This window comes from Cyphellophora europaea (genome assembly GCF_000365145.1).
Source record: "Cyphellophora europaea CBS 101466 unplaced genomic scaffold supercont1.10, whole genome shotgun sequence".
Taxonomy (NCBI): domain Eukaryota; kingdom Fungi; phylum Ascomycota; class Eurotiomycetes; order Chaetothyriales; family Cyphellophoraceae; genus Cyphellophora; species Cyphellophora europaea.
In genome coordinates, this window is record NW_008481798.1 from 844,439 (window position 1) to 872,346 (window position 27,908).

At 55.5% G+C, this 27,908-nt stretch overlaps 9 protein-coding genes across 9 annotated transcripts; 3 read left to right on the forward strand and 6 right to left on the reverse strand.

The window, feature by feature from the left end:
* Positions 1-248: 248 nt before the first annotated feature.
* Positions 249-1,332, reverse strand: HMPREF1541_09421 (uncharacterized protein; the record flags this gene model as incomplete). The annotated part of the gene is made up of 2 exons (XM_008714095.1): positions 249-1,043; positions 1,105-1,332. 2 exons carry the CDS (start codon positions 1,330-1,332, stop codon positions 249-251), a joined length of 1,023 nt encoding a protein of 340 aa, XP_008712317.1.
* Positions 1,333-3,131: 1,799 nt separating this feature from the next.
* HMPREF1541_09422 (uncharacterized protein) lies at positions 3,132-3,953 on the forward strand (the record flags this gene model as incomplete). Its single annotated transcript, XM_008714096.1, has 1 exon — positions 3,132-3,953. One exon carries the CDS (start codon positions 3,132-3,134, stop codon positions 3,951-3,953), a length of 822 nt encoding a protein of 273 aa, XP_008712318.1.
* A 218-nt stretch (positions 3,954-4,171) lies between these two features.
* Positions 4,172-5,602, reverse strand: HMPREF1541_09423 (uncharacterized protein; the record flags this gene model as incomplete). Its single annotated transcript, XM_008714097.1, has 1 exon — positions 4,172-5,602. One exon carries the CDS (start codon positions 5,600-5,602, stop codon positions 4,172-4,174), a length of 1,431 nt encoding a protein of 476 aa, XP_008712319.1.
* Positions 5,603-7,521: 1,919 nt separating this feature from the next.
* On the forward strand, positions 7,522-8,480 carry HMPREF1541_09424 (uncharacterized protein; the record flags this gene model as incomplete). Its single annotated transcript, XM_008714098.1, has 2 exons — positions 7,522-7,575; positions 7,656-8,480. The coding sequence occupies 2 exons, from the start codon at positions 7,522-7,524 to the stop codon at positions 8,478-8,480; spliced, it is 879 nt and encodes a 292-aa protein (XP_008712320.1).
* Positions 8,481-10,468: 1,988 nt separating this feature from the next.
* On the reverse strand, positions 10,469-12,583 carry HMPREF1541_09425 (uncharacterized protein; the record flags this gene model as incomplete). Its single annotated transcript, XM_008714099.1, has 1 exon — positions 10,469-12,583. One exon carries the CDS (start codon positions 12,581-12,583, stop codon positions 10,469-10,471), a length of 2,115 nt encoding a protein of 704 aa, XP_008712321.1.
* A 920-nt stretch (positions 12,584-13,503) lies between these two features.
* On the reverse strand, positions 13,504-15,216 carry HMPREF1541_09426 (uncharacterized protein; the record flags this gene model as incomplete). Its single annotated transcript, XM_008714100.1, has 1 exon — positions 13,504-15,216. The coding sequence occupies one exon, from the start codon at positions 15,214-15,216 to the stop codon at positions 13,504-13,506; it is 1,713 nt and encodes a 570-aa protein (XP_008712322.1).
* Positions 15,217-15,802: 586 nt separating this feature from the next.
* HMPREF1541_09427 (uncharacterized protein) lies at positions 15,803-18,235 on the reverse strand (the record flags this gene model as incomplete). The annotated part of the gene is made up of 1 exon (XM_008714101.1): positions 15,803-18,235. The coding sequence occupies one exon, from the start codon at positions 18,233-18,235 to the stop codon at positions 15,803-15,805; it is 2,433 nt and encodes an 810-aa protein (XP_008712323.1).
* Positions 18,236-18,980: 745 nt separating this feature from the next.
* Positions 18,981-21,464, reverse strand: HMPREF1541_09428 (uncharacterized protein; the record flags this gene model as incomplete). The annotated part of the gene is made up of 9 exons (XM_008714102.1): positions 18,981-19,162; positions 19,208-19,423; positions 19,488-19,951; positions 19,998-20,322; positions 20,379-20,525; positions 20,584-20,907; positions 20,957-21,171; positions 21,215-21,315; positions 21,366-21,464. 9 exons carry the CDS (start codon positions 21,462-21,464, stop codon positions 18,981-18,983), a joined length of 2,073 nt encoding a protein of 690 aa, XP_008712324.1.
* Positions 21,465-26,668: 5,204 nt separating this feature from the next.
* HMPREF1541_09429 (uncharacterized protein) lies at positions 26,669-27,722 on the forward strand (the record flags this gene model as incomplete). Its single annotated transcript, XM_008714103.1, has 3 exons — positions 26,669-26,743; positions 26,947-27,010; positions 27,112-27,722. 3 exons carry the CDS (start codon positions 26,669-26,671, stop codon positions 27,720-27,722), a joined length of 750 nt encoding a protein of 249 aa, XP_008712325.1.
* Positions 27,723-27,908: the final 186 nt, after the last annotated feature.

The window sequence follows — 27,908 nt, forward strand, 5'->3', positions numbered from 1 at the left end:
ACTCATGCTCCCCCAAGAAGACTTGTGCGTATGTGTATGTATGTATATCTACAAGAAGCGGAAATGAAATGAAATAAAGTAACAACACCAAAGCGTCCTTCCAACTCTTCCCACGACCTCCACAACACTCCAAACCATCCAAACCATGCGATGCACATGCGAACCGGACCCGCCTTCCTTTCCCCTACCCTTTTGCGGGCTTATCCTCAGTGAGGCTCTATGAATCCCAGTCTCAGTCTCAGCCAGTCTCAGGCCTTGATGCACTGAAAGTAATAAGGATTCCACTGCTTGCACGTCAAGCCGGACGCACAGGTGCCGGAGCCGGAGAAGTTGATGCCGCCGCACTGCTGCCACTCGGCGACGGAGCCAGTGGGCGTGGAAGACGAAGGAGGAGGAGGAAGAGAGGATGTGGGTACAGGTTGCTTGGTCGTCGCGGGACGCACGCTGGTCTGCAGCGTTGTGGGCACGGCCGTCGGCGGTGCTGTGGGCGTAGTAGTAGTAGTCGCAACGGGCTTTGACGACGAGGAGGAAGAAGGTGCAGGCGAAGAGCCAGAGCCGCCGGAAGACAACGACGCGCCGTCCCAGACAGCCGGGCCGGGGACCTTGTAGCTGCTGAAACTGTTGTACAGATCAAAAAGAATGCCGGGGTCCTGCGCGCTGTAGGCGCCGGGGATGGCGACGCCGGCGGGGAGGGTCTTGGTGGTGCTGCCGCTGGAGGAGGTGACTTCGATCTGCACGCACTCCATGTAGAATTGGGCGCCGTTGACGCGGTAGCCTTCGTGCAGGGCGATGATCTCGGCGCGCAGCAGGTAGGTGACGGCGGCGATGTCTGGGATGGTGATGCTGTGCTTGCCGGCGGCGGCGCGGAGGCGCTCGACGGCCCATTGGCCGTTGCTGAAGCCGTCTTCGGCGAGCTTGACCCAGCCGTTGCCGGCGGTGCCGGTGGTGGTGGGGGCGATGTAGACGAGGACGGGGCCGTTGTGCGAGGGGTCGATGATTTGGTCGCTGGCGGAGCGGGATTCGTGGTGCCATTCGAAGGTGAACTGGTGCGGGGAGGTGTTAGTGGATGGTTGGTGGTAGGTGGAAGTGGAGGGATAGGTGTACCTTGTCGCCGGCCTTGACCTTGAGGGTCGTGCCCACGGCCTTGTTGTTGACGTTGCAGGTCATGTCGGAGGAGGTCACGTCCACGAGGGGCGAGTTGTTGGGTGGTGAGCGGATGGCAGTGCCGGTGCCTTGGTCGGCGTCGTTGATCCAGACGGCCTGGACGGTGGCGTGAGCGGAAACTAGCTTCGCGGTGGCCGCTAGGGCCAGCAGGCTCAGTGTTTTCATCATGTTGCTGGTGGTAAAAGCGAACGGCTGTCGAAGCGAACGACTGAAAGGAGAGGATGTCGACCTGCGACGAAACGAGGGACAAGATTCAATGAACGAATGAATGCGGTAGTGAGCACACAGAAGGGAAAGTAGGATGAAGAGGTTGCCAGCTCAGGCTATATAGACCTACCTTGATGCTCTCACCTTTTCCCGTAAAGCCATGTCGATATATTGGTCCCACTTGGCGCTGCAGGGCATGAGATTGAAGTACAGGTGTCAGCGGTGGTTTGTACCCTCGCTTAGAGAGTCTTTGAGGGGTGTCTGGATCACGTTGCCGCTGTACAGGCAACGTGCTGCCGGTCATGGTGAATAGCATGGGTGCCCCGCTGTGTTAACAGAGCAGGAAATCTATCGTCGAGCCTAGACCATGCCGCAAGGAAGTGGCACCCTCTTGGCATCGCATGGTCGAGTTTCGGATTGACCCAGGGTCGTCGGCGACTTTGTGCGTGCCGCTTGGGCGTGCTTGCTGGCGAGGACTTCGGAATTCAGAGCAGAGAGGTCCTGCACCGAAAATTGACTGATCATATATCGGTGCTCGCTTTCTTCATTCTGCAAGGTCGGATGCTTGCCATGACGGGCAGCTGATCTGGCAGCATGGATGCCTTGCATTGACATCTGCGAAATATCGTACAAGACTGCAGGTCAAAGCCACCAACGTACCTATGAGTTTCAAGCTATCCGGAAAGGAGAAGTTTCGGTTAGCGGTACAATATCCTGTTCGTGCATCGACAAGTGGCTGAACTATGCCGCTCACAGAGGTCTAGTCGCGGCAGATTATGGAGTCGTGAGGCTCGCGATCTGATCTCGCTTGCGGGATAGAGAGTGGTCAAATCATGGAGGACAGATCGTGAGGCAGCATTTTGTTTCTGGCCGGTAAAATCGGAGTTTAGCCTGTTCGCTTGGTAGCCGAAGCAACTCCAGGCGAGCCCGGGCGACAGCTAGGGCACTTACTTCTTACAACTTACCAAAATCGGTCCCTCGTCTCTGATCATGACGAACAATCTGCTGGATGCTTCTTCCCCGACTTGATGCATACCGCAACAATGACGATGAAAAAGTGCAGCACCAGTCGAACAACCCTGTCGCTCTCCAGGTGCTGATGCGAGACCGGAGGTCTTCCTACAGCAAGCAACGAGGCGACCCTTCCAGTCGATCATGGCCGTGTATACTGAGCATGCTCCTGTTGATGAGGCCACATCTCTCCTTCTCTTTCCGAGATGCCTGCTTATAGAAGGTTCCGGTCCCTGAATGAAGAGAACAACAAGATGCTATGTTGGTACCAGATTCTCATATGATACAGGCAAACGGTGACAAAAGACTGGCAGGCAAGTGGTGAACAAAGAAGTGAAAGCAGCCTGTGATGTATTGACAAGAGTTGCTAATCTTGTAGATAATCATGTCAATAAAGATGCCGCCTGCCTTTGTTTCTGCCTTATTCGTTGCCTTTCAACATGGCTGACGATCCGGTGGTTAAGCCGGCATCTAGACTATCCAGGCATGCATAGGCAATATGAACAAGTGCCCGCCTTGCGAGTCTTGCGAGCTCTGCAAACGACTGTGACCATCGATTGGTGGGCGCGGGGACTATCCGGACGTGAGCGGTATATGCTCAAGTCGCTGTCAGCATGTCCCTCTGTTGAAGACTAAATGGGACGCCTTATTAGTGTGATCAGCATGTAGCAACGATTAACGAGTACTGTTATACGCACACCCATGCCATTAACCTATGTCTAAGCCTGTCCCATTTCGCAGATTCAATTATGTCGTCTCAGCCGCCTATTGACAACTACCCAGGCGAACGCACTCTGACCGAGACCGCCAGGCTTCGCGCCCAGCATGATCTTGTCGTTGATGCCTTAGGCGGCCTATTGCTGTGTCATCTCGACACCACGCAGCAGAACCTTCGGATTCTTGATGTAGGCACTGCGGATGGCTGGTTCCTGCACTGCGTCCGTAGCCAGCTCGCCTGCCCTGATACCGCCACTCTGGTTGGGACAGATGTCGCGCCATATCCAGACGTGGTGGAGGATGTCATCACTCACAACTTCAAAACACCTTTTCCAGAGGACTGGAAAGATAATTTCGACTTGGTGCAACTCCGCGCCGTGATGGCCAACGTTCCAGGCGATGCAGCCATTGACCTGGTCCGGCGTGCTTGGAATCTAGTGAAACCTGGAGGGTTCATACAGCTGATTGATGGAGCAATGCCGGCGGAAAAGATGCTTGAGTCTGACAAACCCTCAGCTAGACTCTTCAAGACCATGGGAGCCTTCCTCGTGCGAGCCGGCATGGATGCGAGTCAGGGCGCTCGTGTGGCTGAGATCTTGCAAACGGCAGCTGGAGACACCATGACCGGTTTTGGCAGCAAGGAGCGTCCCATCAGGATTGGGAAGGGCTCGCAACTGGAGAAGAGCAGCTGGGACTGGTTACGGGGATTTACCACTGTCGCATCGCCGGGACTCGTCAAGACAGGAATGGCGACGCAACAGCAGATGGACAAGTTGACCCTTGATGTGATGAAGCAGGCTCAGGAGGAAGGCTTTGATCTGTCTTGGTTCGCGGCTTGGGGAAGGAAGTCCTGATGAAGGCAGAGAGCTATTACAAGAGAGAAGTCTGGCAAGTGACTGGTTTGTCCTCGAAGTTGGTGGTCGTGCTCAAGCTGGTTTGTAGTAACCTCAGCATAGGAGAGGCAATCCTCGAATCAGACCTTGTCTTCTGAATTCTCCGCGCTTGATCGATCATCCTTCGCATTCAGTCATAGTATTACGGACCAGCCGTACACTGCTCTGCTTCGTGGCCATCACTTAGATGTTTGCAGCCACCAATCCTCCCTGATGTACGCCCTGCCGCTGTATAACCTTTCGGCTGTGGTGTTTCTGTCGTCTGATGGCTCGATCATGCTCTCCCAGCTGCGCTTGACAATCCGCGGCAGAACTCCAAAGACGACCCGCGTCTCTGTGTCTTCGCCATGCCTCTGCACCAGATCCAAATGCTTCGCAAAGTCAAACTGGTATGCCGCATTGCCCGGTTTCGCCAGCTGCAAGCGTAACCACGTTGCCGATGCAGAGATTTCCGCAAGAGTGTTCAGAAACCTCTGCTGCGAGCTCACTCCACCATCGCGCTCCTCTGCCTGGACGGAAACAAACTCCTCCTCTTCACCAGTCGCCAATTCGCGCACGCCCTCAAGCTCCTTCCCAACCAGAGCCCCCACGACAATCATAAACTGCCTGGCTAGCCTGTGCCCTTTCCTTTGCAGCACCTCCTCCCTCTGCCCCTCCTCCAAAACCCTCACAGCAATCTGCTGCAGATGAAACTCCCTCGCCTCTCTCGTAAACATTACCGCCATCGTCTCTCCCGCAGCCCACCCCAACCCCCTCTGCCACTCATCATCTTCCAACGGCTCCTCACAAAGACACCAAGACGTGACAGCTGCGCCCAACAGCGCCTCCACAAGCTCACGCCACGTAAACTGCCGCTGCGTACCAGGACTCAGCAGCTCCAGCATGTTCGCGCTGAGGCGCCAGCGCGGCCTGTCGTTCTCAGTGGCGGTGGCTTCCTGCTGGTCTTCGTGCTCGGCAGGAGGAGGAGCAGGAGCAGGGAGGCCCTCGGCCAGCACGGCGAAGAGCTCGTGCAGTGCGGACGGCAGGGGGGAGTTCCAAGGCAGGTTGACGGCATAGTCGTGAGGGATGTTTAGGCTGGTGGCGTAGTCTGCCACAGCGGTCTTCATGTTGGCGCGCACGCTGCCGAGGAAGGTGGGGAGGGAGGGGGTGGCGGCGGCGTGACGGGCACGCTGCGCCAGGTACCAGGCTCGTTGGGCGGCCGTGATGTGGAATTGTGCCTCGAGGGGCACGTCTGGCGCTGGAGCTGGTGCTGGTGCTGGTGCTGGCTGGTGAAGCTCAGAGGTCGGGGAGGGCTCCTCGTTGCCAGTATCGGCCTGCACAGCGCTTGCAGGGGGCGTAGGGGAGCGTCGATCAGCGAACAATCTCCTGCGCACCTCTTCTCGGGATAGTTCTTTTGGTGAAGAAGAAATACTGCCAGCAGCTTCTCCTTCTTCCTCTTCCTCTTCGTCTTCTTCTCGCCTCGCTTCCTCTGCCACGGTCACTGGCACTGCTTCACTTCCCTTCACCACTCGTCTCCTCTTCACTCGCTGCTGCTGCTGCTGCTCTGGCTCCGGCTCAGCGTCGACCAGCGACCGCTTCGCCCTGCTTCGGAGGTTGTATCTGCCTGACATGGCAGGTGATGTTGTGGTGAGGTGGGAGGAAGGTGAGTTTGGTTTGATTTAGTATCAAGAAGAAAACAAAGTCTCGAAGAAGTCGTTCTCAAGGACGGGTGTCGTGGTCGGTGAGGCAAAGGGGAGCTACAAGTCAACAGGGGTTTGATGGTGGAGTGCTCTATGGTGGTGGCTGGGATGAATAGACGGCGTGGGTGTTGGCTAATGTCTCTATTGATTGTACAGTTGCGGCAATACCTATTGATTGTATTGATCCTATTGACGGTGTGGAAGGCTATTGACGCGAAAACGCGCGTTGCGACCGTACCAGCTGGCGAAATGCTTAGGAGGCGCCAAGACCAGGGCCGATTGTCCTGATTACCTTATTGGGACTAGCGTTCTGCGTGGTTGCCTTGCTTCACCTTGCGGAAAGAGCGCAGGTCGATTCTGGTGGCGCGCTACTTTCGAATGTGATGCGAGCTTTTCTTCTAATTAGCGCAATAGTGAGGAACAATGTCGTTTCGGCAACTTGTCACTTGTCACATGCAATGGGTACCTTGAAGACCCGGGGCCCCCGTCACGTATCCAACCCTGCCTGCTGCGCCTGGATGTCACAGCATTCAGCCACGCCTCTGACCGTAGCCAACCGTGCTTTCACCTCAAGGACATTGAGAATCTCCCCACCTTTGTCACCATTCGTGACAATTCGGTGGCGGTGAGAGGCTGGAGTGCAAACGGCTGCAGGCTTGGCGACAGCGGCCCCATTTTGCCGCTTGGTTGCCTACTTTGATGTTGACCGCACTTGAGCATCTCTCGCTTCTACAAAATACAACTCTCTCCGCACCACACCATAACTTTGTATCGGCGACCCCAATGCACTCTTGCAAGGTTCTATCGAATCTTCCTTGGTAAGCTCCTAAATGCTTTTGCGTTCTGTTACTGATCAGCCATCTAGACAAGCAACCGACTCGAACCACGACCGCCGATTCCGGTGACGCCACCTCTGACCTGCTGATAGCTAGTAGGGCTGGGAAGCGCGAGAACACTCCACGCCGCAGAGCAAACAGAGACCAGGGCTGATACCATGGAATTTTCCATTGGGCGGCTGGACTGACATTGCGGCGTCAAGTGGACTCGCCAATACCCGCTGTCCAGATATCAGAGCATCGAGCCGCCGATGTGCCTGAGATCTGGCAGTTCGAGAATGAGCAAGATACAGACTTGTGACCTCAGCAGCAGGCCTCGCTTTTCAACGGACACGACCTTGACAGGATCTTCCTGTCAACGTGCAGTCTGGAGATGAGAGTTGTCAAGTTGAGCGTCCCCTGGTATACCTGCATTCAAACCATCGAAGCGAGTTTGCCGCCACAGCTAGCACAAACGAGAAGAGAACGTCTAACGTCTGAGTAAAGCAGATGATGAAACTTCAAGGTACGTCGTGTCCGAAAAGTTATGCTGATCACTCAATATAGGGCGCTCTGCTGTAGAGAGGCACCTTCCCGTGGTGCAGAGTGTGAGTAGCCCCGCATGGGTGAAACCAAGGCCTCTCAATAGCAACAGACTATACGTTTCGCTGTCTTGACCCGTCGCCTGGATGACGAGCCGGAGGACTGGGATGTTGGATGGTACCTATGTAGAGACCTAGACTGCAAATTAACATCTCCAAGCCATTTTATCTATCTATGCGGCTCGGAGCTGGACATTATAATTCGAAACAGGTCGAGGCAGTCGAGTGGTACCGTTGCCGCGGACTACTCCCCATCGCAGTGTCCCTGTCATCTGCCTGAGTTCTTCTGCCTAAGTCTTTCGCTATCATTCCCGTTGTCACCATCACTCTGTCACCCTCCATAGTTGGCATTTCGCACATTGTTGACTACAGATCGCGGCTGCGAGTCTTTGATGAGTTCTTTATCCATCTCTGCGTTCGAGCGAACTCTACCATGAATGTCAATCCAGCCGCAAGCGCGAACAACAACATGAACACCAGCACGAACGTCAACGCCAGTGCAAACCCAGCCATGAATCCTATTCCCCGCCTTCCACCATGCATAGCTGCTGACTGACTACTACGTAGCACACGTATGATCTAATATCCCACCAACCTACTGCAACCTTCACGCAAGCTATCAGCTTTCTCAAACAACACGTCAACAACGTTCTGGACGTATTGCAGAGACTGTTGCTGAACACTCCTCGACCCGAAGTTGTTGCTGCGCTTGCAGTGTACCAACTTGGCACCATCAGCGACTCGGAAGACTCCGATGTCCAGACGAGTCAGGTCTTGAGCTATACTGTTGTTACTCTGCGATCCTTACGCAACAAACATCATCTCTTCGGCAGCTGTGAACTGGAGCTAGTCAAAGTTACCCCAGAATCAATCTCTACTGCCAATAACGGGGTCTCGAACAGAGATTTGACAATCAGCAGCCAAGAGCGTCCTAACAAAGATGACTCTTCAGAGCACGATCCGGCTTGGGCGACCAAGCTTAAGGACTCCGAGATTTGGGTTTTGGCGCCGTATGAGGCCATTGACGAAGAGAAAATTAGACATGGGACTGCTACGTTCGACGGCATGGTCTTTCATAACCAGACTTGCAAGTATGAGGACTGGCACAAGTGGGTTCTCAAGCTGATCAACGTCGACCCTGACGGCACGCACATGCCTGTCATCAAAGTTGTGATCAAGCAGTCTGGGACCATTGAAGACGCATCCAAAGTCACTACCGAAAGCCCTTCTCAAGATCAGGAGGAAGCAGTTGGTGTCCGATTAGATGGGGCTTCCCATGGCGAGGGGAAGAACCCCGGCGACAGCCCCAAAAAGACCGTCAACCATAAGCGGAAGAAGAACGCTGCCAATGGCAAGGATATGACGGGCGGTAGCAAGAAGGCGAAAAAGTGACACGAGCCCGTTGTCTTCTTGGTGTCGAGGCCACGACATAAGAACAAATGTCAGAGGCGATCTTGTGCAGACTGACACCGAGAACGTGACGACAGCACCTACACCGCGCAAGATGTGAATTTTGGTTTTGGGTATGGCACACTCTAAATGGCTAGCTGTCCGTGTGTCCTCTGCTGCAACGACGGCACTGACAACTGCGAGACTGTACGGCTATCAGTGCACAGCCAAGACACTTAGAGTCAAACAAACCACAAAGTCCGCAGCGACCTGACTGTAGTACTAGACTTTACCCAATGATAATGTTGTCAAAGGCGAACAGCTATGCCTATCCTCAGCCCCTGTAGCCGAACGCTCTTTCCGTAGAAGCTAGATACTCGCTGGGGTCTTCTTCAATCACGCACATATCTCTTGAATGTATTATTCCTACGCTCGTCCAGTGTCTCCTGACCTCCAGCTCCCGCGAAGATCCCATCTGCTTCACCTGCACGTCGCTTGCGAACCACTTTCAACCTCATCACCGCGTCGTCCTCCGATGGACAAACCTTCATATCGCAGAAGGAACGGCCAGACTTACCATCACAGCAACTCAACTCATGTTCATGCTCTCGACACTCCAGACTTCACCATCCCATCACCGTCAAAGCCGATCTCACCCTCTGGTCGTATCGCATTCCTGTCGTCTCACAATCCTGCATGCCCGCACACAGAGTGCCGCAGACGTAACACGTGCTGCGTCAGCTACCTTGGTCACTGACCCTGCCGGCCCAGCTGCAGCTACAGCTACAGCACCTCCCCCCGCCCGTGTCCTCCGAAGAACCTCTCGTTCACATCCCACTTTCAGAAACCACTTCATTCCGATTTCATACCACCAATCACAGCTTGACGGAGATCGGAGAAGATACCATGCCTCGCTACTACGAAGTCGTAGTACCCACCACAGGTCCCTGCTGGCGAAAGGTGTCGAATCACGAAATGTCACTAGTTTCACAAGCAGCGATAACATCACCATTCAACCATTTATAAGCCCACTGCTGCATCTGGCCCTCTATAGGATCAAAAGGTCACCTACTCCAGCTAGATCGCACTGAGATTAAGGCACTCACCAAAACAGCTCAACAACATAGGAGCCCAAAGCCTCGCCCCTACCCAAGTGGGTACGGTACAATGGGGGTGTGGTTGCCTTGCGCCGAAAGCCTGGCTCTCGAACTAGAACTAGACTGAGCGGTGCGAGCGCGTGTACCTAGGTAGCGGACGTTCCTCCCGGTGTACCTAAGGTGACTTGCAAGCGGTACAATTACGATGACGGCATCGATGGTATTGATGGTGATGCAGTCATGCACACGCTACAACGCATACACGTTACAGAAAAGGCAGAGAAAGATGCTGAGTACAGCTGGTGCGTGCTCGTGTAGAGGGGAGACGGTTCGCGCTGCTGGAAATACTAGTACTGCTTTGGTTGCACGCACACGGCACGACATGCCACACGTGGGAATTGCAATTTGCAAGACTGTGCGCCTCGAAAGGACCATGCTGCATCTCCATGTACTACAACTACAGCCGAGTTCAAACGTTCTGTAGAGAAGAGACTGAGAGACTGAGAGACTGAGAGGCTGAGAGGCTACGGACCCGTCAACCAGCCAGGGTGAAAGGACCCTCAGAAGACAGCAGTTGAACAATTCCACCTGGTGTAAAGGCCAAAAGACCAAGCAAGACCCAGGGCCAGCGAAAGTACAGTAGCCCGCCCGCCCTGTAGCTCACAGTATATGATCGTCTGTTCGTTCTCGTTGCCCAAATGAAACTATGTGCGAGTTTATACACATATTCTAGAAGAAACTTTTCCGTTCCCCCGGCAAAGTCTCATAAATCTCGTTGATCGTCCCTCCCATCCTCCCCATCTGGGCACCTGCGGCAGTGGCACTGTGATGTTCATCCATCATCGGTAAACGACCCTCGCCCCCCAACCCTTCTTCTTCGCACTTATAGCGTACTCAAGGAAGACTTTGCGCCGGCATCCCCTCCAGCTCATCCAAGACCCACCCCTCTTCCTCCTCCTCATCCGCCGCCGCCCCTTCCCCTTCCTCCTCCTCAGAAGCCGACGACTCCATAACGGGCGGATCCACCATGCCATCCGCCGCGACCGTCTCGCCCACATACTCCAACGCCGGCAGACCCAGACCCGTGTTGACGGGCGCGCCCAACAACATACCGCCTCCACCAGCACTCGCGCCGCCACTCGCGCCAGCAGCAGCAGCGTCAGCACCACCACCACCAACACCATGACTCTCACGCCCCGCAACCACCCCCAACGGCGTCGCGCACGGCAGACTCGGCGCCGTGCTATCAACACACACGCTCGGCCTGGTGAGGACCTCTCGCGCGAAACTGGCGACCTGGCTCTTGGCGATGCTGGCGCGGGGCCAGATCTCGGCGAAGCGGCCCAGGGCGCTGATGCCCAGCTGCAGACGTTCTTTGATGGCGGTGGCGTGGCCCGGTGTGTCGGCGATGGCGTAGGCGGGTAAGTGCACGGTGGCGGCGGTGGTGATGCCGCAGACCATGCTGGGGGTGCAGTAGGTGATGGGCCGCTGGACGGTGGCCAGATTGATGATGGTGTTGGCGGCGCGGAGGGTTTTGGAGGTGTGGCTGGCGTACGCTAGCGCGGGGAGCCCCGCGGCTTCGACGCGCGTGCAGATGGTGGCGTAGTGGTTGCGGATGAAGGTCAGGGTGCTGCGGGGCCGGTGCACGAGGATGGCGGCCCAGTTGATGAGCATGTGCGCCATGAGTAGGGTTTCGTCGACGAAGCCGTCGGGGTCTGGGATCACGTCGCGCTTGTCTTGTGGGAGCGAGAGGGTGAAGTTGCTGATTGAGGCGTCGATGGCTTCGACCTGGTGGTCGGTGATGGCGAAGGTGTCGGGCCCCAGCTCGAAGACGGCGCCCATGATGTACATGGCTTCGATGGCGTAGGCAAAGGACGAGTAGGCGTAGTTGTCTTCGGCGAAGGTGCGGTTGCGGAAGTCGGCGAGAGATCGGGGGGCCATGGAGGATTTGAGGGCCATGTAGGCTGCGTCGTCGCCCGGGAGTGGGACGTCGCAGTACAGGCGGTGGAGGCGGAAGGGACTCATCTGGCCTCCGATGGCGGTGATGAGGCCCTCCATGATGAACAGCGTCCACCACGTGCGGCGAATGGATTCCTGCATGACGGCGTTGTGTGGCTCGACGGTTGCGGCAAAGGCGTGCTTGTTCAATCCGATCTGCATGGCGATGCGAATGGCGTTTTCGAGTGCGACGCCACCTTGCATTTGCTCGTAGCGGGCAAAGGCAGCGCACATGTAGAGCATCAGGGCTTGGATCTTGTAGACGTCGTCAGGCATCTGGTCGGTGAAGATGACGGCCGTTGCCTTCTGCAGAGCCAGTAGGTTGTGATTCGGGACGTAATGGGCAGCGATGAATCTCATGCATGCCTTCAGCCCCTCTGGGATGGTGTCGGGCCGCTGCCGGTACAGCTTCTGTGGGACGACGAAGGGGTGGGAGCCAAAGAAGTACTTGTAGAAGAGGTCGATCAAGTCCGAGGGCTCCTTCTCGTGGGACCCGTGAGTATCTGACCGAGCCAACTGCATCTCTCGAGCACTGACGGGCGTCGGCAGGTCTTTGGTGGCGGACGATGTCGGCGTCAACTCGGCAACGGGTGGCAGCGACGTGTGGTATGCGGCATGGGCGTCTCCATACAAGGCGGGCATCTCAGCGCCGGGGAAGGGGACGTTGAAGATTTCGTCATAGGTGAAGGCATGAGCGGCGGTGAGGCTGGCGTCCAGCACATAGGCCTCGGGGACTGGCTCATGCTGAGGTCGGGGACCGTAGAAGTAGCCCGAGTCTCGACGTTTCGGCTTCTGCGTGTTGCCCGTAGCGGCGGCATTTCCGCCTTTGCGATAGTCGCGGTATCCTCTGCGAGATTCGATCCATACACAGTCGATGCGCTTGTCGGCGCAGCGGCTGCACAGTGGTTTGACGCCGTCGCACTTGAGATGTGAGCGACGGCACGGGATGCAGGCCAGAAGGCTGGGCGGTTTGGGGCGGGCTTTGTCAGCTGCGCCTAGTTGGTCCGACATGTTGATCGTGTGCAAGAGGTTCGTCACAGGACAGGCGAGCAGGCCTGTAGCTGTCTAGCGCTCGTAAGATGTGGATGTCTGTGCAATTTTTTGCTGCTGCTGCTGTGGCTGTGGCATCAGTTGTGGCGGTCACAGAAGATTGCGGTCCGGGACACTCGGCGTCGGCAGTGATAAAGTGGGAGCGTGATCACTGGGCATGGCATGCTCACTCTGCTCCATCCTGTAAGGCTGTCTAAGTAGTTGATAGCCCACCAGCCGGCAGTTGGGCCTGCATGTGAGACATGTGAGACGGTACCAAGTCGGAGAGGGGTGAGATGAACGATAACGGTCGGCGACTGCGAGTGGCGGGAGTGGCGCCTACGGGAACCCGGTTCGGCGAAGTAGTGGAGCAGTGCCCCGGGGGCCGTTGGATTTAGGCGTTGGCAACGGGGACACGTGGGGACCGGCGCCATTTTGTGCATGTACCTATCGTTCTCGATGCACGACTCGCGAGAGGTACCTTATTTGATAATGGTTCTACCGAGAATCCTTGGTTGTGGGCCAAGATATATGTGCAACGCCCAGCCACAACATGAATGCTGTGTTGATGCCTTCGCCCCTCAATCGCCTGGCGGGATGCCCCGCCTCGAGGCCCAGGCGTCCCATCCATTGTGCCTCTCGTCTCGCTGGCGATCTTCTAGCAGCACCAGACTATAGTGGTCTTTGAAGCTGAATATGTAGCGTCCGAGTGGCGGCAGAGTGTGCCGGAGGTACTGTTGACCCAATACTGCGGCGCTTTGCGTAGTAGAAGGCAGAATACAGACATGTCTTCCCTGTGCATATTTTCCAACGAGTCTCGGCTCCGCAGGGCGCCGAGTGATTCTGACAATGCTTTCACACTGCAGCGACAATTAAATCTCGCTCCATCTCAATTTCCTGTTTCAGCCACCGTCGTCTCGCGGCAGCAGTGCCCCCAGCAGCAGCAACCAATCGGGCGCGATCCGATGCAGCGGCAAATGCGACGCCAGGCCTCTCCGAAGCCCATCAAGATCGATGATATGGAGAGCGCGAACCTCCCACTGAAAACGCACGCCATACGCGTTGCGGTCCTCCAGCGTCGTCGCAAGGAGGTACCCGACCGCGTACAGCCACAGCGACAGCAGCGGCTTGACCTGCCATCCCGTCCCCTTCAGCAGCTCTTCGATGCGGCTCAACTGCTGCCACGCGCCCGACGCCTGGCCAATGTGCGCCGGTGGCTGGTAGGTCTGGTGCGCTTCGGCCCAGGGATCCAGGTCCTCCATCGAGCTCTTGATGATGCCGACGCAGCCCATGGCGCTGTACCATAGCCAGGCGTGACACAGGGCGTTGCGGGTTTGGATGGAGAGCGTGTCGGCCTCCATGAGGTGAAGTGCATTGCTGGCGCTTTGGCTGGCGGCGGGTTGCTCGCCTTCGTTTTGGACAAACGGTCCGGCGAGGACGGGGTATAGCTGCGGCACATGGTGCGTCATCATGTCTTTGAGGTCGCCGACCACTGCGGGAGGCAGGGTTTGGATTTCCCGCAGCACCCGGGCGAAGTCGTGTTTGACCAGCGCCGTCATGCGCATGCGCGGCTCGAGGTTTGCCACCTGGTTCTGGGCCAGCTCCTTGGCTTTCTCCGCTGACATTGTCGAAGAGTCGATGCCAAGTAGTGCCGTGTCGTGCAGTGGATCGAGTGCTGGCATTGTCAGAGTCCCAATGCTGTGGAAATAATCGTACGCCAGAGCGGCTTGGGTGGTGAAGGGGTCTAGGTTCTGCAAGCCCCCAAATCGCGCAATCAGGTCGCGGCTGATCTGATAGTAAATCTCAGAGCGCGAGGGTATCTCGGCGTATAGATCAGCAAGAATCAAGTACGAAATGTCCAGAATCAGTCGTTCGTTGAGCGGGCCCGAGGTTTCGGCGCGCTTGCGCAAGGCTTGCACTGCCTTCAGGGTGTGCAGCTCGGGCAGTCCTGGCTGATCAAACCGCTGACGATGCAGTGACTGCATTCGCCGTGATCCTGCAGCCAGCAGGGAGTGCATTGAAAGCGGATCGTCTGTTTGCATGGCGCCCTCCATTACCTGCGACGCCAGCAGCAAATCATTTGGCCATATTGGCGTAAACCCAGCGATCTGGCAGCCCACGGGTATGTGGCTTGCAGAGGGCATCCAGACTTGTAGGTAGTACTGGAGCACCCGGTGGCCACTGGCATCTAGCTTGACCACTGAGCTTGGGAGTGAGTCGACCGCAGGTCTCCATGACGAACGGTTCGCTGGTTGCAACCACGTACTGTTCCCGGGTTCGACTGCGCGAGGCCTCGGCACTTCCTCGACATCATCCTCCGCCGCCACCGTGTCCTCCTCCCCTTCGCTAACACTGGAGACGGAGCCGGTCCTGGGAGTGTAAGGGCTCTGATCCTCGGACGACTCTGGAGTCAACGGAATCAAGCTTTGCCATCCCACCAGCGATTGAGCAACTGAATTGGGAACTCGCGCCTTGTGCTGCAACCGCTGACGTGCCGAGAGCCGTTGGACATGCTTGTTGATCTTGCTGTAGGCCAGCGAATTTTCGGTTCGGTTATTGGAGAGAGACTTGGAGGTCGGGTCCTTGTTGATGAACAGGAACTGGTTGGGCGGCATGCTATCGCGAGAGAGACGTCCGGGTCGTAGTCAGACCGTGGTTCTGTGGCATGGTGGGTGAAAAGGCCTTCCCCACCCCTGAAACCGGAAACGGGCCTGGACCGCTGGTGGCTGATGTGGCTGAATCGGACGAAGACTGAGCAACTGCGTATCATGGACGGCCGCGACGTGCGTCGACAATCACCGTGTCTGCAGGTTTGTCGCAGACCTGCAGCGTGATCCAAACTGGACGTGAAGAGGGGAGAGGTGGTTTGCCGATGCGAGATAAAAAAGCTTCGAGACCCCCCTCTCCTCCGCTTCCGTTAGATCGATCGCTTGGCAACAGCAGGGTGCCTAGAGCTTAGCCGAGAGCTAGATCACAGCCGATTCAGCTGAAGCCGGCTCTTTTCAACAGCAGCATGAACGAGAGCCATCGCGAGGGGGACCACCTCTGTCATCATTGACAACTCTTGGTGGCCCAGAACCGCGTCACATTACCCATTACGTCCGTACCCAAGTCTATATACACTGACAAAGTCCTTTGTGCACATCGACCCATGGTGACGCCATGCATGAGTCAGCAAGTCAGTCTTCGACGACAAACAGCCTAGTCAAATATGCCCGTGTCAGTCGTCAGACTAGGCGGTACGTCTTCCTCTCTCGTGCCCCAATCGCTCTCATTCCGACCCAGTGTCAACTCCAATATGCCCCCTTCGAGGAAGAAGTCGTGCGTTATGTAGTTCTTGGTGAAGTTCTCACCATTGAGTGTCGCAGACTGAATATATACGTTGCTATACTCGGCGTCGAAATTGACGTTGCGAATCGTAGCCGTGGCTCCAGTCAAGCCGTTGGTAATGTTCACCTCGGGGAAGAAGGGCGGTGTGATGTAGTAGTAATTCGTCCCGGGATTCGGATACACACCCATCATGGCGAGAGTGACAAAGGAACCCATCGCTCCGCTGTCATCATTGCCTGGGATCCCAACCACCGAGTCATTGAATTGCGACGGAATGTACTGATGGATGCGCTCTGCGGACTTGCCGGGCCGTCCGGCGAAGTGATATTGCCAGATCGTCTGGAAGGGCTGCTCATTACCCATGTACGCGAGCTCAGGGTACTCGTGCCAGAAGTCCAGTCGACGAACAAATTCGTCCCGCCCGCCCATCGAGGCAATCAAGGCCGCCATATCAGCCGGTGCTGCCAGAAAACTGTACAGCCACGGGCTGCCTTCGTACGTCTCCAAGCCTTTGGGATTGAGGTAGCAGGAGGTGAAGTTCTGCAGCAACGAGCAGGTGAAGGTGTCTTGATAACCCCAAGTCCCATTGAGGTATTTCGGCATCAGAAATCCCACAAAGCCGGTGTCAGTCGCGTTCATGAATGAAGTCTGATCATTCTTCCACACATTACGCCAATATCCAGCCCGCTCGATATACTTCTCGTAGTCGCCTTGGTTGCCCATGGCCCGCGCCATTTCGGCAATGCAGAAGTCGTTGTAAGCATACTCGATGGTCCGCGAAACAGATCTGGTGAAAAGGCCTGTACCGAAGGGATCAAAGTCATCAGCTGGGATGTAGTTCAAGGACTTCCAGGACATCAGGCCTCCTCGCCCTTCCACGGCCCAATTTGCAGGCTCCTCCTCGGCATCGGAGACAATGGCCTGGTAGCCCAGCTCCCAGTCGATGCCCTCGGTGATGTTCTTCAGGAATGCATCGACGAGCACCACATCGGCGTTACTCCCTCCCTGGCTGAAACCTTTGCAGAGCGACATGCGGCAATCAGGCAGCTTACCTTCGTGCCTGTATACGTCGAGCAGGGTTCGTATCATTAATGTTTGTGACCACGGGTCCAAAAGCGTGATGGCCTGATGTATCACTCGAAAGGAATCCCACATGCAGTAAAAGCTATCATAGTAGGGTTCGTCCGACTCCCAGAGATAGTTCTCGCCTGTATAGTCCTGTGGGGAGATATGAGCTCGGTAGAACCCGCTCCAGAAGACCGTCTGCAGAGTATCATTGACTTCACCCGTGTCCAGCGACACAACCGAGAATTTCTGCGCCCAAGCATCCGAGGCCGCCTGCTCAGTAGCGTTGAAATCGAAGTCAGGAATTTCTCTCGCGGCATGCCCACATGCCTGTTCCACTGACATGAAGCTAACGCCTACGCGTGCAACAATCTGGTTGTTTTGCTCCGGGGCATCGAACCAGGCATATACGCCTGCCGGAAGGATCTCGGGCTGATTATTGACGCCGTCTGCGACCATGGTGATATTCTGCACTTCGTTACCTGCGCGATTGTTGACGAAGACGCCCGTTTCTCGCAGCGATGCCCCTTGAAAATCTGCACAGAAGTGCAGGCTATACGCACCAATGCCGAAAGTCGGTTGGAAGGCGCCAGAGCCCGTCATTCGCCCCGTTTCCGGGTCGATAGACATCGTACCGTTGAGCCTCGAGTCAGACAGATCGGTGAGGTCGGCAATGATCAGAGGACTGAGAGGGGGAGTGTCCTCGGAGCTCGACTCGTTGTTGGGCGGTCTGGGAGTTTCGGGGAATGTAAAGCGATAGAGAGCTGTATGATTTGTAGTCGTCGCCTCTCCAGCGACGCTGGAGTTGAGTTGAATAGAGAAGTAGCCGGGATGTGCGACGGGACTGTCTTCAATATAGTCGGCAGCGCGTTCCACCTTCGCAAACTTACACCGGTTAAGGTCATCCCCAGGACATCCAGACTGTGGGAAGAGCGGAAAATTGCCAAAAGAAGCGCCTCCACCGGTGCCAGAGTCGTGCATATGGCTGAAGCCTGTGATCTGGGAGCCGTCCATTGCAAATCCGCCCTGTCTCTCGCCATTCACATCAGAGACAGCCTTGGCCATACCAAAAGGCAAGTTAGCTCCAGGAAACACGTGACCAGCGTGTATGCCATCATTGGCGCCGATAAAGTGGTTCACCCACGGTAGAGCATCACGGCCACTGACTATAGCTGCCTTCGACACAGTCACAAGAGTGGCTGTGCCAATCACTGTCAGAAGAGTGGACAACTTCTCCATGGTTCATCTCACGAGCTGGAAGTTTCTTCGCCTGTCGAGTGCGTCGAGCGCGGCCCAATGTGCATAAGAGAAAGTCCGCATCAGGCACACCACATAGCTTAAGTAACTTGAACTTGCCGGTACGTACCCTGCGGGTCAGACGGCCATGATCGGCAGAGGCATGATGATCGCATATGTGGGGTGATACGACGTTGGGATGCGGGGTGACATCGATGGCGAGTATTCCGCAAGCAGAATTGCTTACGCTGTCTTGGCCTAGAGAGCTCCGCGTGTTGATCATCCCTCGCTATGAAGCTGTAAGACATACCGCTCCAGGTGTTAGCATCGTCGGCGCTCGCATCTCCGAAAACCGACCGCAGTGTCTATCGGAGAATCATGGTGGTGGCCAAGAACTTTGGGGGGTACTGCCGGTGGCTACATGCAGCTCCCTATTGTGGCTGGAGGCTGTACTGATCACGGCCTTAAGCAGTCTTCCTTATTCACCGGCAATCTCCTGCCAGTATTCCGCCGGTGCTCCATATTGGCATTGCGGTGGTGGCGACTTCGTTTACACAGGAGGAGGCCGAAAGTGTGGGGGTGTTGGGGGTTAGGAGCCGCTCCGCTCCGAGATGCTGAGAAAGAGCTTAGTAAACAAGCTTGGGTCCTATGTCCACAGAGTTTGCCAGCATCGCGTTGCGTGCGTGCGTCTGCTCTTCTTCGTCACGGAGGGATCTGCTTCCAGAGGAAAGTGACATTTATCGCAATCTCACATGCCGAAGACGAAGTCATCAAGCTGTCCTGGGTCGAGCAGAAAATTCTCCCAGTTCATATCGCCGGCAGTTGCAGCTGGAGTAGCCACGCCAGACGGTGCCAGCACGCCGGTCCCTAGCTGCAGAGGTGCTGGTTGGTTCGTCGAAGTGCCCGCTGCAGTTGTCTCTTGCGTGAGCTCTGCCAGATCATCAGCAGGGCTTCGACATACTCTGGGTCTCGTACCATTGATTGCTCGAACTGATTTTAGAAGCCGACCGAGAAAAAGCTCACACTTGCCAGTGATTGAGCTTCCAGGATTGACCTGCCCCAATGCAGAGATGGACTTCTCTATCGACTGATCAATGTCCGCTAGATCGAGACGGCCAGATATGTAAGGCTGTGTCGCAGGAGTGTTGGAGATGAGGTAAATTGTAAGTAGGGTGAGTGCAGCATTGAAAGCTGAATGATCATCAGTCGACAGGCCGGATGTACTGACACGACTGCAGCCAGCATGAGAACTTACTGTAATACAATGTGTACCACCAAGCACCGAGCAAGGTCCTCTTGGCCTTGTCCCCTGAAAGCAAAAGAGTATGAACTATCTCGATGCATTCGGTGGCTGATCTTGCAGTAGATTCCGCCGCATTTGGCGAAGCGCGGGAAAGGAGCGTGCTTGTAGAAGCGTCCGGTACCCGGTGCCCGTCCCAGGATAACAGACGGGTCAGGAGCGGCCGGTAGATCAGCAGGTGCACGCTATGGCGACGCAGAGTGAGAATCGTCTGGAACCTCGAAGGCACGACTCCATTAGCCAAGTGAACCGGCAAAACCAAAGTCATGTCAGACGGTAAAGAGCACTCCCACTCAACGAGTTCCTGGTCAATGCGTAATGCGTGAGAGACAGTTTCGGCAAGAGATACTACCTCACCGCAGCCCAAGTTGCCATCGTAGAGGCGTTCGATGATTTTCCACATAATGCTGTTTAGTGTACTGTCCGTCTGTCAGACCACGTCAAGGAGTACATGTAACCACTTACGTGGTCTGATTGAAGAACTCGACGCTGTCACGCTCCGCCTTGTCTGGAAGAGTTGAGAAAGGGCGAGCTGGAGGCAATCTGACATAATGATCTGGTATTGCTGGGGGACGGCCGAAGGTCATACTCAGATTCCGATCGAGCAGAACACAAATGAACCATACGCGCTTGCGAACTTCCTGGTCAACCTGCGGCAGATTCTTGGACGCCTCCGAGGAATGAAGACCTAGTTGCATTGCTGCTTTGATGGCTACGCCGTGGGTGGTCCAGGCTTTCATCGTTTGCTGCGAGCCCTGAAGATATTGGCCGAGAATAAGGAGGTATTGCACTAGGTGACGTCGAATTAATAGTGCTAAATGGCTACAGGCAGTTGTCGATACTTACCGACTTCGAGATTTATGCTCTCCAGGGTTTGCTGATCACAGAGCATTTGTGCTCGACGATAATACAACTCACCGCCCTCAACATCGTTGCTGACGGGAATGTTGTGTGCTAGAGCCTGCATGAGATTAAGAATGCCGAGCCAAGTGCCTGTAATATGTAGCGTCAGTTGATTGATTGGCAGCATGAGGCATAGCGCGAGGCATACGGCGAACATCTGATACCGAGTTTCTGACAGTGGCGAGCGTAGCCATGAAGCTCTCCGGATGAATGAATGGGTAGAGGATTCCAGTCCACTGGAAGTAATGATAGACTCGGGCCTGAAGAGTTTCAAAAGGCGGAAGTTCGAAGGCATCGATCGGGACTTGATCATTTGATCGTGTGTCAAGTGGTCGAGTATCTGGCATAGGCCTGCCGTCGTCAAGTGGCCCAAAGGCAAGCGAATTTAGTTGTGTTGCAGTATCGCCATCCCAAGAACGTTCTGCGACCGCTTTTGTGACCTGTCTCACAAGCGCAATATTCGAGGACGGCCCTGCTCATAGATAAGTCCGAGAAGAGCACACTTTGCCCGGATCACGTACCAAAGTAGCCAGTCTCGCCTTCCGCGGCCAGAACGATGGCACGATCGGCATCAGCGCCGCGGCCAGGACTCACGTGCTGCTGAGATACTGGCGGATTCGCTGCAGGTCCAAAGCCATGATATGGGCTTGTTTGGTGTTGGCCATTGGCCCCTTGCGCGAGGCTCTTGACCAGCTCCTCCACGGCTACTAGCCGGTCCTCTAAGCCGACGAGATATCTGTACAGTCAGCACCCGCAGGAATTCCATCCTAGACACCTACTCCTTGCCTACGATCACATTGGCAGACGTCGCTGAATGGGCGTAGACGCAGTCAAAGCCCAGTCTCGTGCATGACGTGCACTTCGGCCTCGCGCCGTCACACTTGCAGGAAGCTCAGTTCCTGGCGAGCCGCGTGGAGCAGAGGTTCTTACCTTGCTCTTTCTCGTCCGACATGCATTACAGGCCAGAGCAATCCTTCGCCTTTTCTTGTCATGGAGACTGTCGTCATCGTGCTGGTCCTCTTCCGTCATCATGAGCTAGCACTTCTGTCACCCACTGTCAGTCTTGCCTCACGCATAGCATGATTCTCGAGAATGGTCGAATGAGTGGTTGTAGGGCGAATGTCGAACCTGCGCTGCCGAAGATGCCGGCGTTGGACAGCTCTTGCTTGGCAGTCAAAGGCTCTTGGCTTGACCACGAGATTCCTCCTAGCTACCTGGCTTGGGCCATGATGCATGTAGATACTCAGCCATTTACTCATTGTTGGAGTTGGAAGCTGAGTTTCGAAGTCACGAAACGGTTGTCAGTCGATGCAACAGGGCTTCTGCGAACAAGTGCACGATGTTAGTTGTTCGGCGTCGGGCTACGAGTGCTGCTCAAGTTGCCTCACGCTCCTGAGTTGAGACACAGTGCCGTTTCCGAGTATTACGGAATACATATCCTTCTACGAGGCGGCTAGGACGGCCTTGAGTCCTTGACACTTTTGACAGGAGCCCGGGGCAAGTGTCGCTTTCTGCCCATGGCTCGCTTCCGAAATTTCGGCGTTGTTGAAGTGTTGAGGTCAATCAGCAAATCTCCGAGGTAATAGCTGGCGATCACGGTTGCCAGCAGACGTTTTACGCGACAAGAATGGGGGCGCTGACGAAGATCCGAGAGTATCAGTTTATATCTTTCTCCATCGAGCTTTATGTTGCAGCCTGCGACGTTAGGAGTATGCCTCTGTCTCCGCTGAAGGACAGGCCGGGGAAGGACAGCCGCACAATCGACAAGGTGGCATTGACTGGCCCGGAATTTTCTTGCTGGAGTGCTGATTCCTGCGGAGTGCAGCCACCAGCAGCCATGGCGCCCCCCAATCTCGGTTTAGCATTGACGCGGACCAGGGGCCCCGGGACTTGCTCTTGAGCCTGCCTCATCAGAAAACAGATTTCCAGTAGAGGAATGTTCGGCAGATGAAGCCGCGGGCGTACGGGACCACCTTCCGCACCGCCTGTGAGTCCTCGCAGAAGCATGGGACTGCGAGCTTCCAAGCCATTGCAAGTGAACAAAACAAATAAACATGCCAGAGAGTGCGCGCTGTGGGATGATTATGTGACTGGGGCTGAGACTTTGTCCCACGGCAAACTCAGGTTTGCTTCCCCATCACCTAGATCCATCGGCCGATGGACCAGCGTCGACCGATGTGCGGCCGCGGCTTCTAGCATCCTTCTGTCGAGATTCTACGCGCAGGCGCTGGAGTTTGGGATCCAGGGAGCCAGGCTTAGGGGCGGCATCAGCAGTTGCCAATCTTGCGGATGCTTGGGTAGGGCTTATCGCTTGACCTGCCACGAGGACGCCTAACTGTTTACGTGGGCGGAAGGCTTCCCCCGAAGCCCTTGGCTCAAGCGAGGGCTTGTTTGAGACTCGTGTTCGGGCGTTGACTGCTCCAAAATCAAGGTGTTGTTGCAGTCAATTTTACTGCGACGCTGTCACAGATCCATCCGCGCCGTCGACGGGCCCCAAACTCGAATTTATTCGCGCATCGCATTCTTCTGCTGTCTCCCAATAATGGTTGATCGGCCACGCAAACAGTTCTGCGCTTCCGAATCACGAGATTGCATAATGTGACTGGATTATTCCAGGTAAAGCGCAAGCTATTGAATTTTGTCGGTCCTTTCTCCGCGACAGCAAGTGACAGTGGCTGACATGGGCATGGCCATCGAGACGGTTTGCTGCCGTCCGTCGATCAGTAACCCTGGATATTGGACCTAAATAGTCGACTGACTCGGTAACTACCCTCGAAGATTGGGGGTGGTGGAACCTGGCCCTCACACGGAGCGGGCGGCAGATGGGGCAGCATGGCATAAAGATCTGCCACTGCTGCAGGTACACGACGCTTGTTCGGGGTGCTTCCCAAAGGGCCGGTGCCAGCTGTGGACCTGTCTAACGATGGTCGCCGGTTGGACCCAGTCGCTCCTGGGGCGCCGCCGCGCTGCAACGGGCAGCGATTCACAGGGGCGGATCACTACTACGGAGTCCAACTAGAAAGACCCCTGGCGGTGGCTTGGGTCTTGAGTCTTGACTCTGCCGCCGCCGCCTCCTAATCCCTCCCACCATGCGATTGCTGCAGAATAGCTGCGCGTTACAGCGACAGGGTGATTCGACTGCCGACTATAGCTTCCCAGTTTCTCGGAGCTTCTCAGCTACGAAGTACACAGTAGCTATCCGCGACAGGGCGCTCCCAAGACGGGTCGCATGGCTATTCTATCGACTCGATATTGCCTAGAACGTCACAAGCGACATCCTTGATCCGGATAATATGAAACGACTTTGACGAAGACCGGATACCAGTCGATTACTCCCGCCACCGCTCGCCTCGTCATCGCCAACTGCCATCCGCGACGCGCCAGGCATGGAATTTCTGCTCTGATCCTGTATTCTGCCAGACTGCCAGACCCACCTCGTACCTTTTTACTGCTGCCACCCACTACGCCAGGCAGCCCGGCAGTGCGATGTGTGTTGAATTATAGGAACCCTACCAGCGCTCGGAGTCATTGCCCCTTTTACCCCTGTCCCCAATCAGCTCCGGTCCGAGGTGATCTGCCATGCCATTTGTTGGCACCCATCCGCGCTGTCATGGGCTGCCACTTGTGACTTGCGGCGCGCGCACACACACCGTAGTAAGACTTGCTCTTTTTATATACCGGCGTGACAAAAGTTTTGGATCGGGTCTGTGGCGGGTCACCGCCCTTGACCCTACCCCTGCTTTCTCTTCGCAGCGGAAGCTAACACATCGCCCCCTGGTGCCATATCCTCGGGGATGTGGATCTAGTGCCGTTTTAGTGTTCACGGTAGAAATGTTCCAGCAACACGCCGGCGCGTCCAAGGAACACCCTTTCCTGGGACTCGGATGCCCTCCCCGGCCGCGGCTTCGAATCTTGTCGACGAGACACTGGTCAAGCAGGATCCACTGCGCGCACTCAAACGTCTGAATTGCGCCCAAAAAGAATTTCAGGCGCCGCTGGATCCTGATCCTAGGCTCCTAGACCCGTAAGCCCCCCCAGCAGCCCCAGCAGCCGAAAGGGGGTAGATCTTACTCACTGGCATAGCTCAGCGACCGGTAGAGCACGAAAAGTATATACGCCTCTCATCTCCCCTCGCATGCTACACATCGCTTTTTACTCCCCCTTGACTCGCACCACCTTGTCATAGTGCTTTCTTTTGTCGTTGCTTGTGCTTGCTCTACCTGCGCTATTGGGCCAAATCGCTACCCCCAAATCCAGCCCCGTTGTACCCGATCTTGCGATACATCACCAACGATCCGAAACCTTACCCCTTGCAAGCAACCCGCATTACCTGTACCATCAATCAAGCTGTATTTACGCCATTGCCGCTGCCAAAAACGCAATACAACAAAAAGCAAGACGCTCTGACAGCCGGCAATTTCTCAAATTCTCGAGGACCCCCCCTTCCTCCCTCGCTCCCGCAACATTCCTCCCTTGCCAGCGCACAAAAGAATTTCAGATCCAGATCCAAGTCTCCGAGATCTGTTTGTGTAACCAACACGCTACTGTCCACTTGGGAAGCCGTTGGCCGTCCCCCCCTTCGGCCTTCTCGGCAGCATAGTCTCACTACGTAAGTAACTGCACTTCTCAGCTCCGGTGTTGGGAAATATATAGCCTCTGTTACCCCTAGCTTGTCGCAAATGAATCCTCCTTTCTGACAGCCTCTGGTCAGATCATCCATGATATCTCCATCTAAAAACTCCACTGCCTGCGATATGGGCCGCGGAGCATACGATACCACGGGCGTACCCAAACCCAAACCCTCCAACCCACCAAAGCCTCGATGACACTCCGAAGACCACAACAACTTCGCGGCGAGCGCTCAGATCCGCGACTGCTTCGAAGCGCCATCACCAAGTCGCACGTAATGCTCGGCAGCCTGCATGTGCATGTGCTTCCGCCGAACCACGACGCGTATCCCGCACACTGTACACCTTTTGCTTCACCATCATTGCTTCCGCGACATACGCCTAATACTCACTCGAACTGTTTTCGATTACCCTGTACAACTATTCACTAGCTTGTGTCTTTTCGAGCGTTCTTTCGCGGCGACATATTGGGAAGCATCGACACGGCGCCAAACACGACGCCGCAATCTTTATCATCTTGGGTATGATCTTGCTTGTACAACATTCCTGTAACAGAAAAAGTCATTTTTGCGGCATTGGCGTTGGTGGGACACGATAGACGGCAATGCTTTTTTGGGAGGGCAGCAACGCCACGCTGCCAACAATAGATTGCGTGACTCAGGTCAACATTTCCTTTGGGAGTCATTGGGTATGGAGGGAACAGGGAAAAGGCTTCAAGAGGAGGAATAGACGACGCCTCCACGGGCACCAGCGTCGGCAGTCAGACACGGATGCTGGGTGCGATGCAGCCTCAAATGATGCCTATCTTACGACTAGGCACGAGGCGTTCGAGACAGTCATCATATGACGGACGACGACCAGTACAAGGTCGATAGTGTACTCTGTTAGAACAGCGAAGAATAATAATGCTGGCGGCCATTGCCACAAAGCACAACTGGAGATCTGCCTTTCAACCCTGTCCACTAATATAGGGTCTCAACGAGTTGCGCGAGCCAGGCAGTGAACGTATTGGCAACGCGTCGAAAAATATTTACGAGTTGGAGAATTCAAGCACGATGATGTAGCCGCTGCAGCACAGCAACCCCCGATTTAATCCATTCCAAAAGTCCAGCCACTATACTGCTTCGGGGCTCTTGCAGAAGCGCCGGCTTGGGTGGGTGGGCGGTCAGCAGGGAACAAATCGGTCGCCGGCAACAAGAGGCCTAAAGCCTCGTCGCTCACTGGCCAGCCTCGTCTTCAGGTTGCTTTCACTGGAACCTGCGCCTGCACTACTTGCTCGATTCATCAGCCGACCATCTCCCTCGTACATACAAACAGAACGTCGCATAGACTTCTACATCCACTTGAGCTCAGTTCCCTTTAGCTCTCGTTCTCACACGGTTTTGTTTGGTACCTACGCTTGCCGGCGCCTACGTCACCCACTGTCGATCCCAGACAGTGTCTGAGAGCAACACGTCAACCACCATTGCGACCTACATCGCATCGCCTCGACGTTCGACGTTCACTTTGACTTCACCACATCGTCGTATACGGGTATCTGCATAGCCTTCTTCTCCTCCGATCCACGAGTCTCTGCAGCTACACGACCTTCAAGATCACATCGTCATGGCTGACGCTTCCACGCCGAAACCTAGCAGCAGCGTAAAGCTCGTGCTTCTTGGAGAAGCTGCCGTGGGAAAGGTGGGTAACGCATTCGTCGATAGTCGCTTCTGTCCCACCATACGTGCGGTGATACTCCGGTTCATGTAACGGCCGATGCGGACAGCACGGACAGCACGGACGCCATGTTATACCTCAATGCTACTTCACTGCAGCTTCTCCTACCTCGCTCCACCCAGCAATTCAAATACCCGCAGAGAATCGTCGCTGACAGCTATGTGTAGTCATCCCTTGTCCTCCGCTTCGTCAATAATGACTTTCAGGAAAATAAGGAGCCCACCATTGGAGGTACGCTTTTCCCTTTGCCGCCATGCGGGACGTCTCACGGGGATGCCAAATCACCGCAGCCGTACTAGCGAGCAGAGTCACTGACGTAGGGATAATTTTAGCCGCTTTCCTGACACAGAAGATCTCCTTGCCCAACCGGATCATCAAGTTTGAGATATGGGATACTGCTGGACAGGAGAGATTCGCCTCCCTGGCACCAATGTACTACCGCAACGCTCAAGCCGCTCTTGTTGTCTACGATCTGACCAAACCCACTTCGCTCACCAAGGCCAAGCACTGGGTCGCGGAGCTTCAGCGCCAGGCATCGCCCGGCATCGTCATCGCCCTTGTCGGCAACAAGCTCGATTTATGTGCCGAAAGCTCCTCCGACAGTGCTACAGAGGGTGAAGGTACGGAAGATGCCGCCGAAGGCGACGCCGAAGCGGAGGCTACAGATGATGGTGATGCGAGGAAGGTGTCTACAAGAGAAGCCAAGCAGTACGCGGAAGAGGAAAGCTTGCTCTTCTTCGAGACGAGCGCAAAGACTGGCACTAATGTCGCGGATGTCTTCACGGCTATTGCCAATGCTATCCCGGAGACTTCATTGAAGGGCGCTCGGGGAGCCGGCTCTGGCACACAGGCCGCTTTATCTGGTGCTGCCAACCGAGCTGAGGAGGCGCGCGTCAACCTGGCGGATCGTGCAAAGACTCAGAAGGATAATTGCGCTTGCTGATGGCCCTTGAACTAGATGAGAGCGAGGACGGGCAAAGGCGGGACTAGCGTTGCGCGCCGAGGAGACTACAGAGTGTGTCCTTACATGAACGGGCTACGAGGAGTCTGAGGGTTGTGGTTCTTTTTGCATTACGATATCCAAGATAAGTCGTCCTCATTGGCATCAATGAAATCTTATACACCAGCA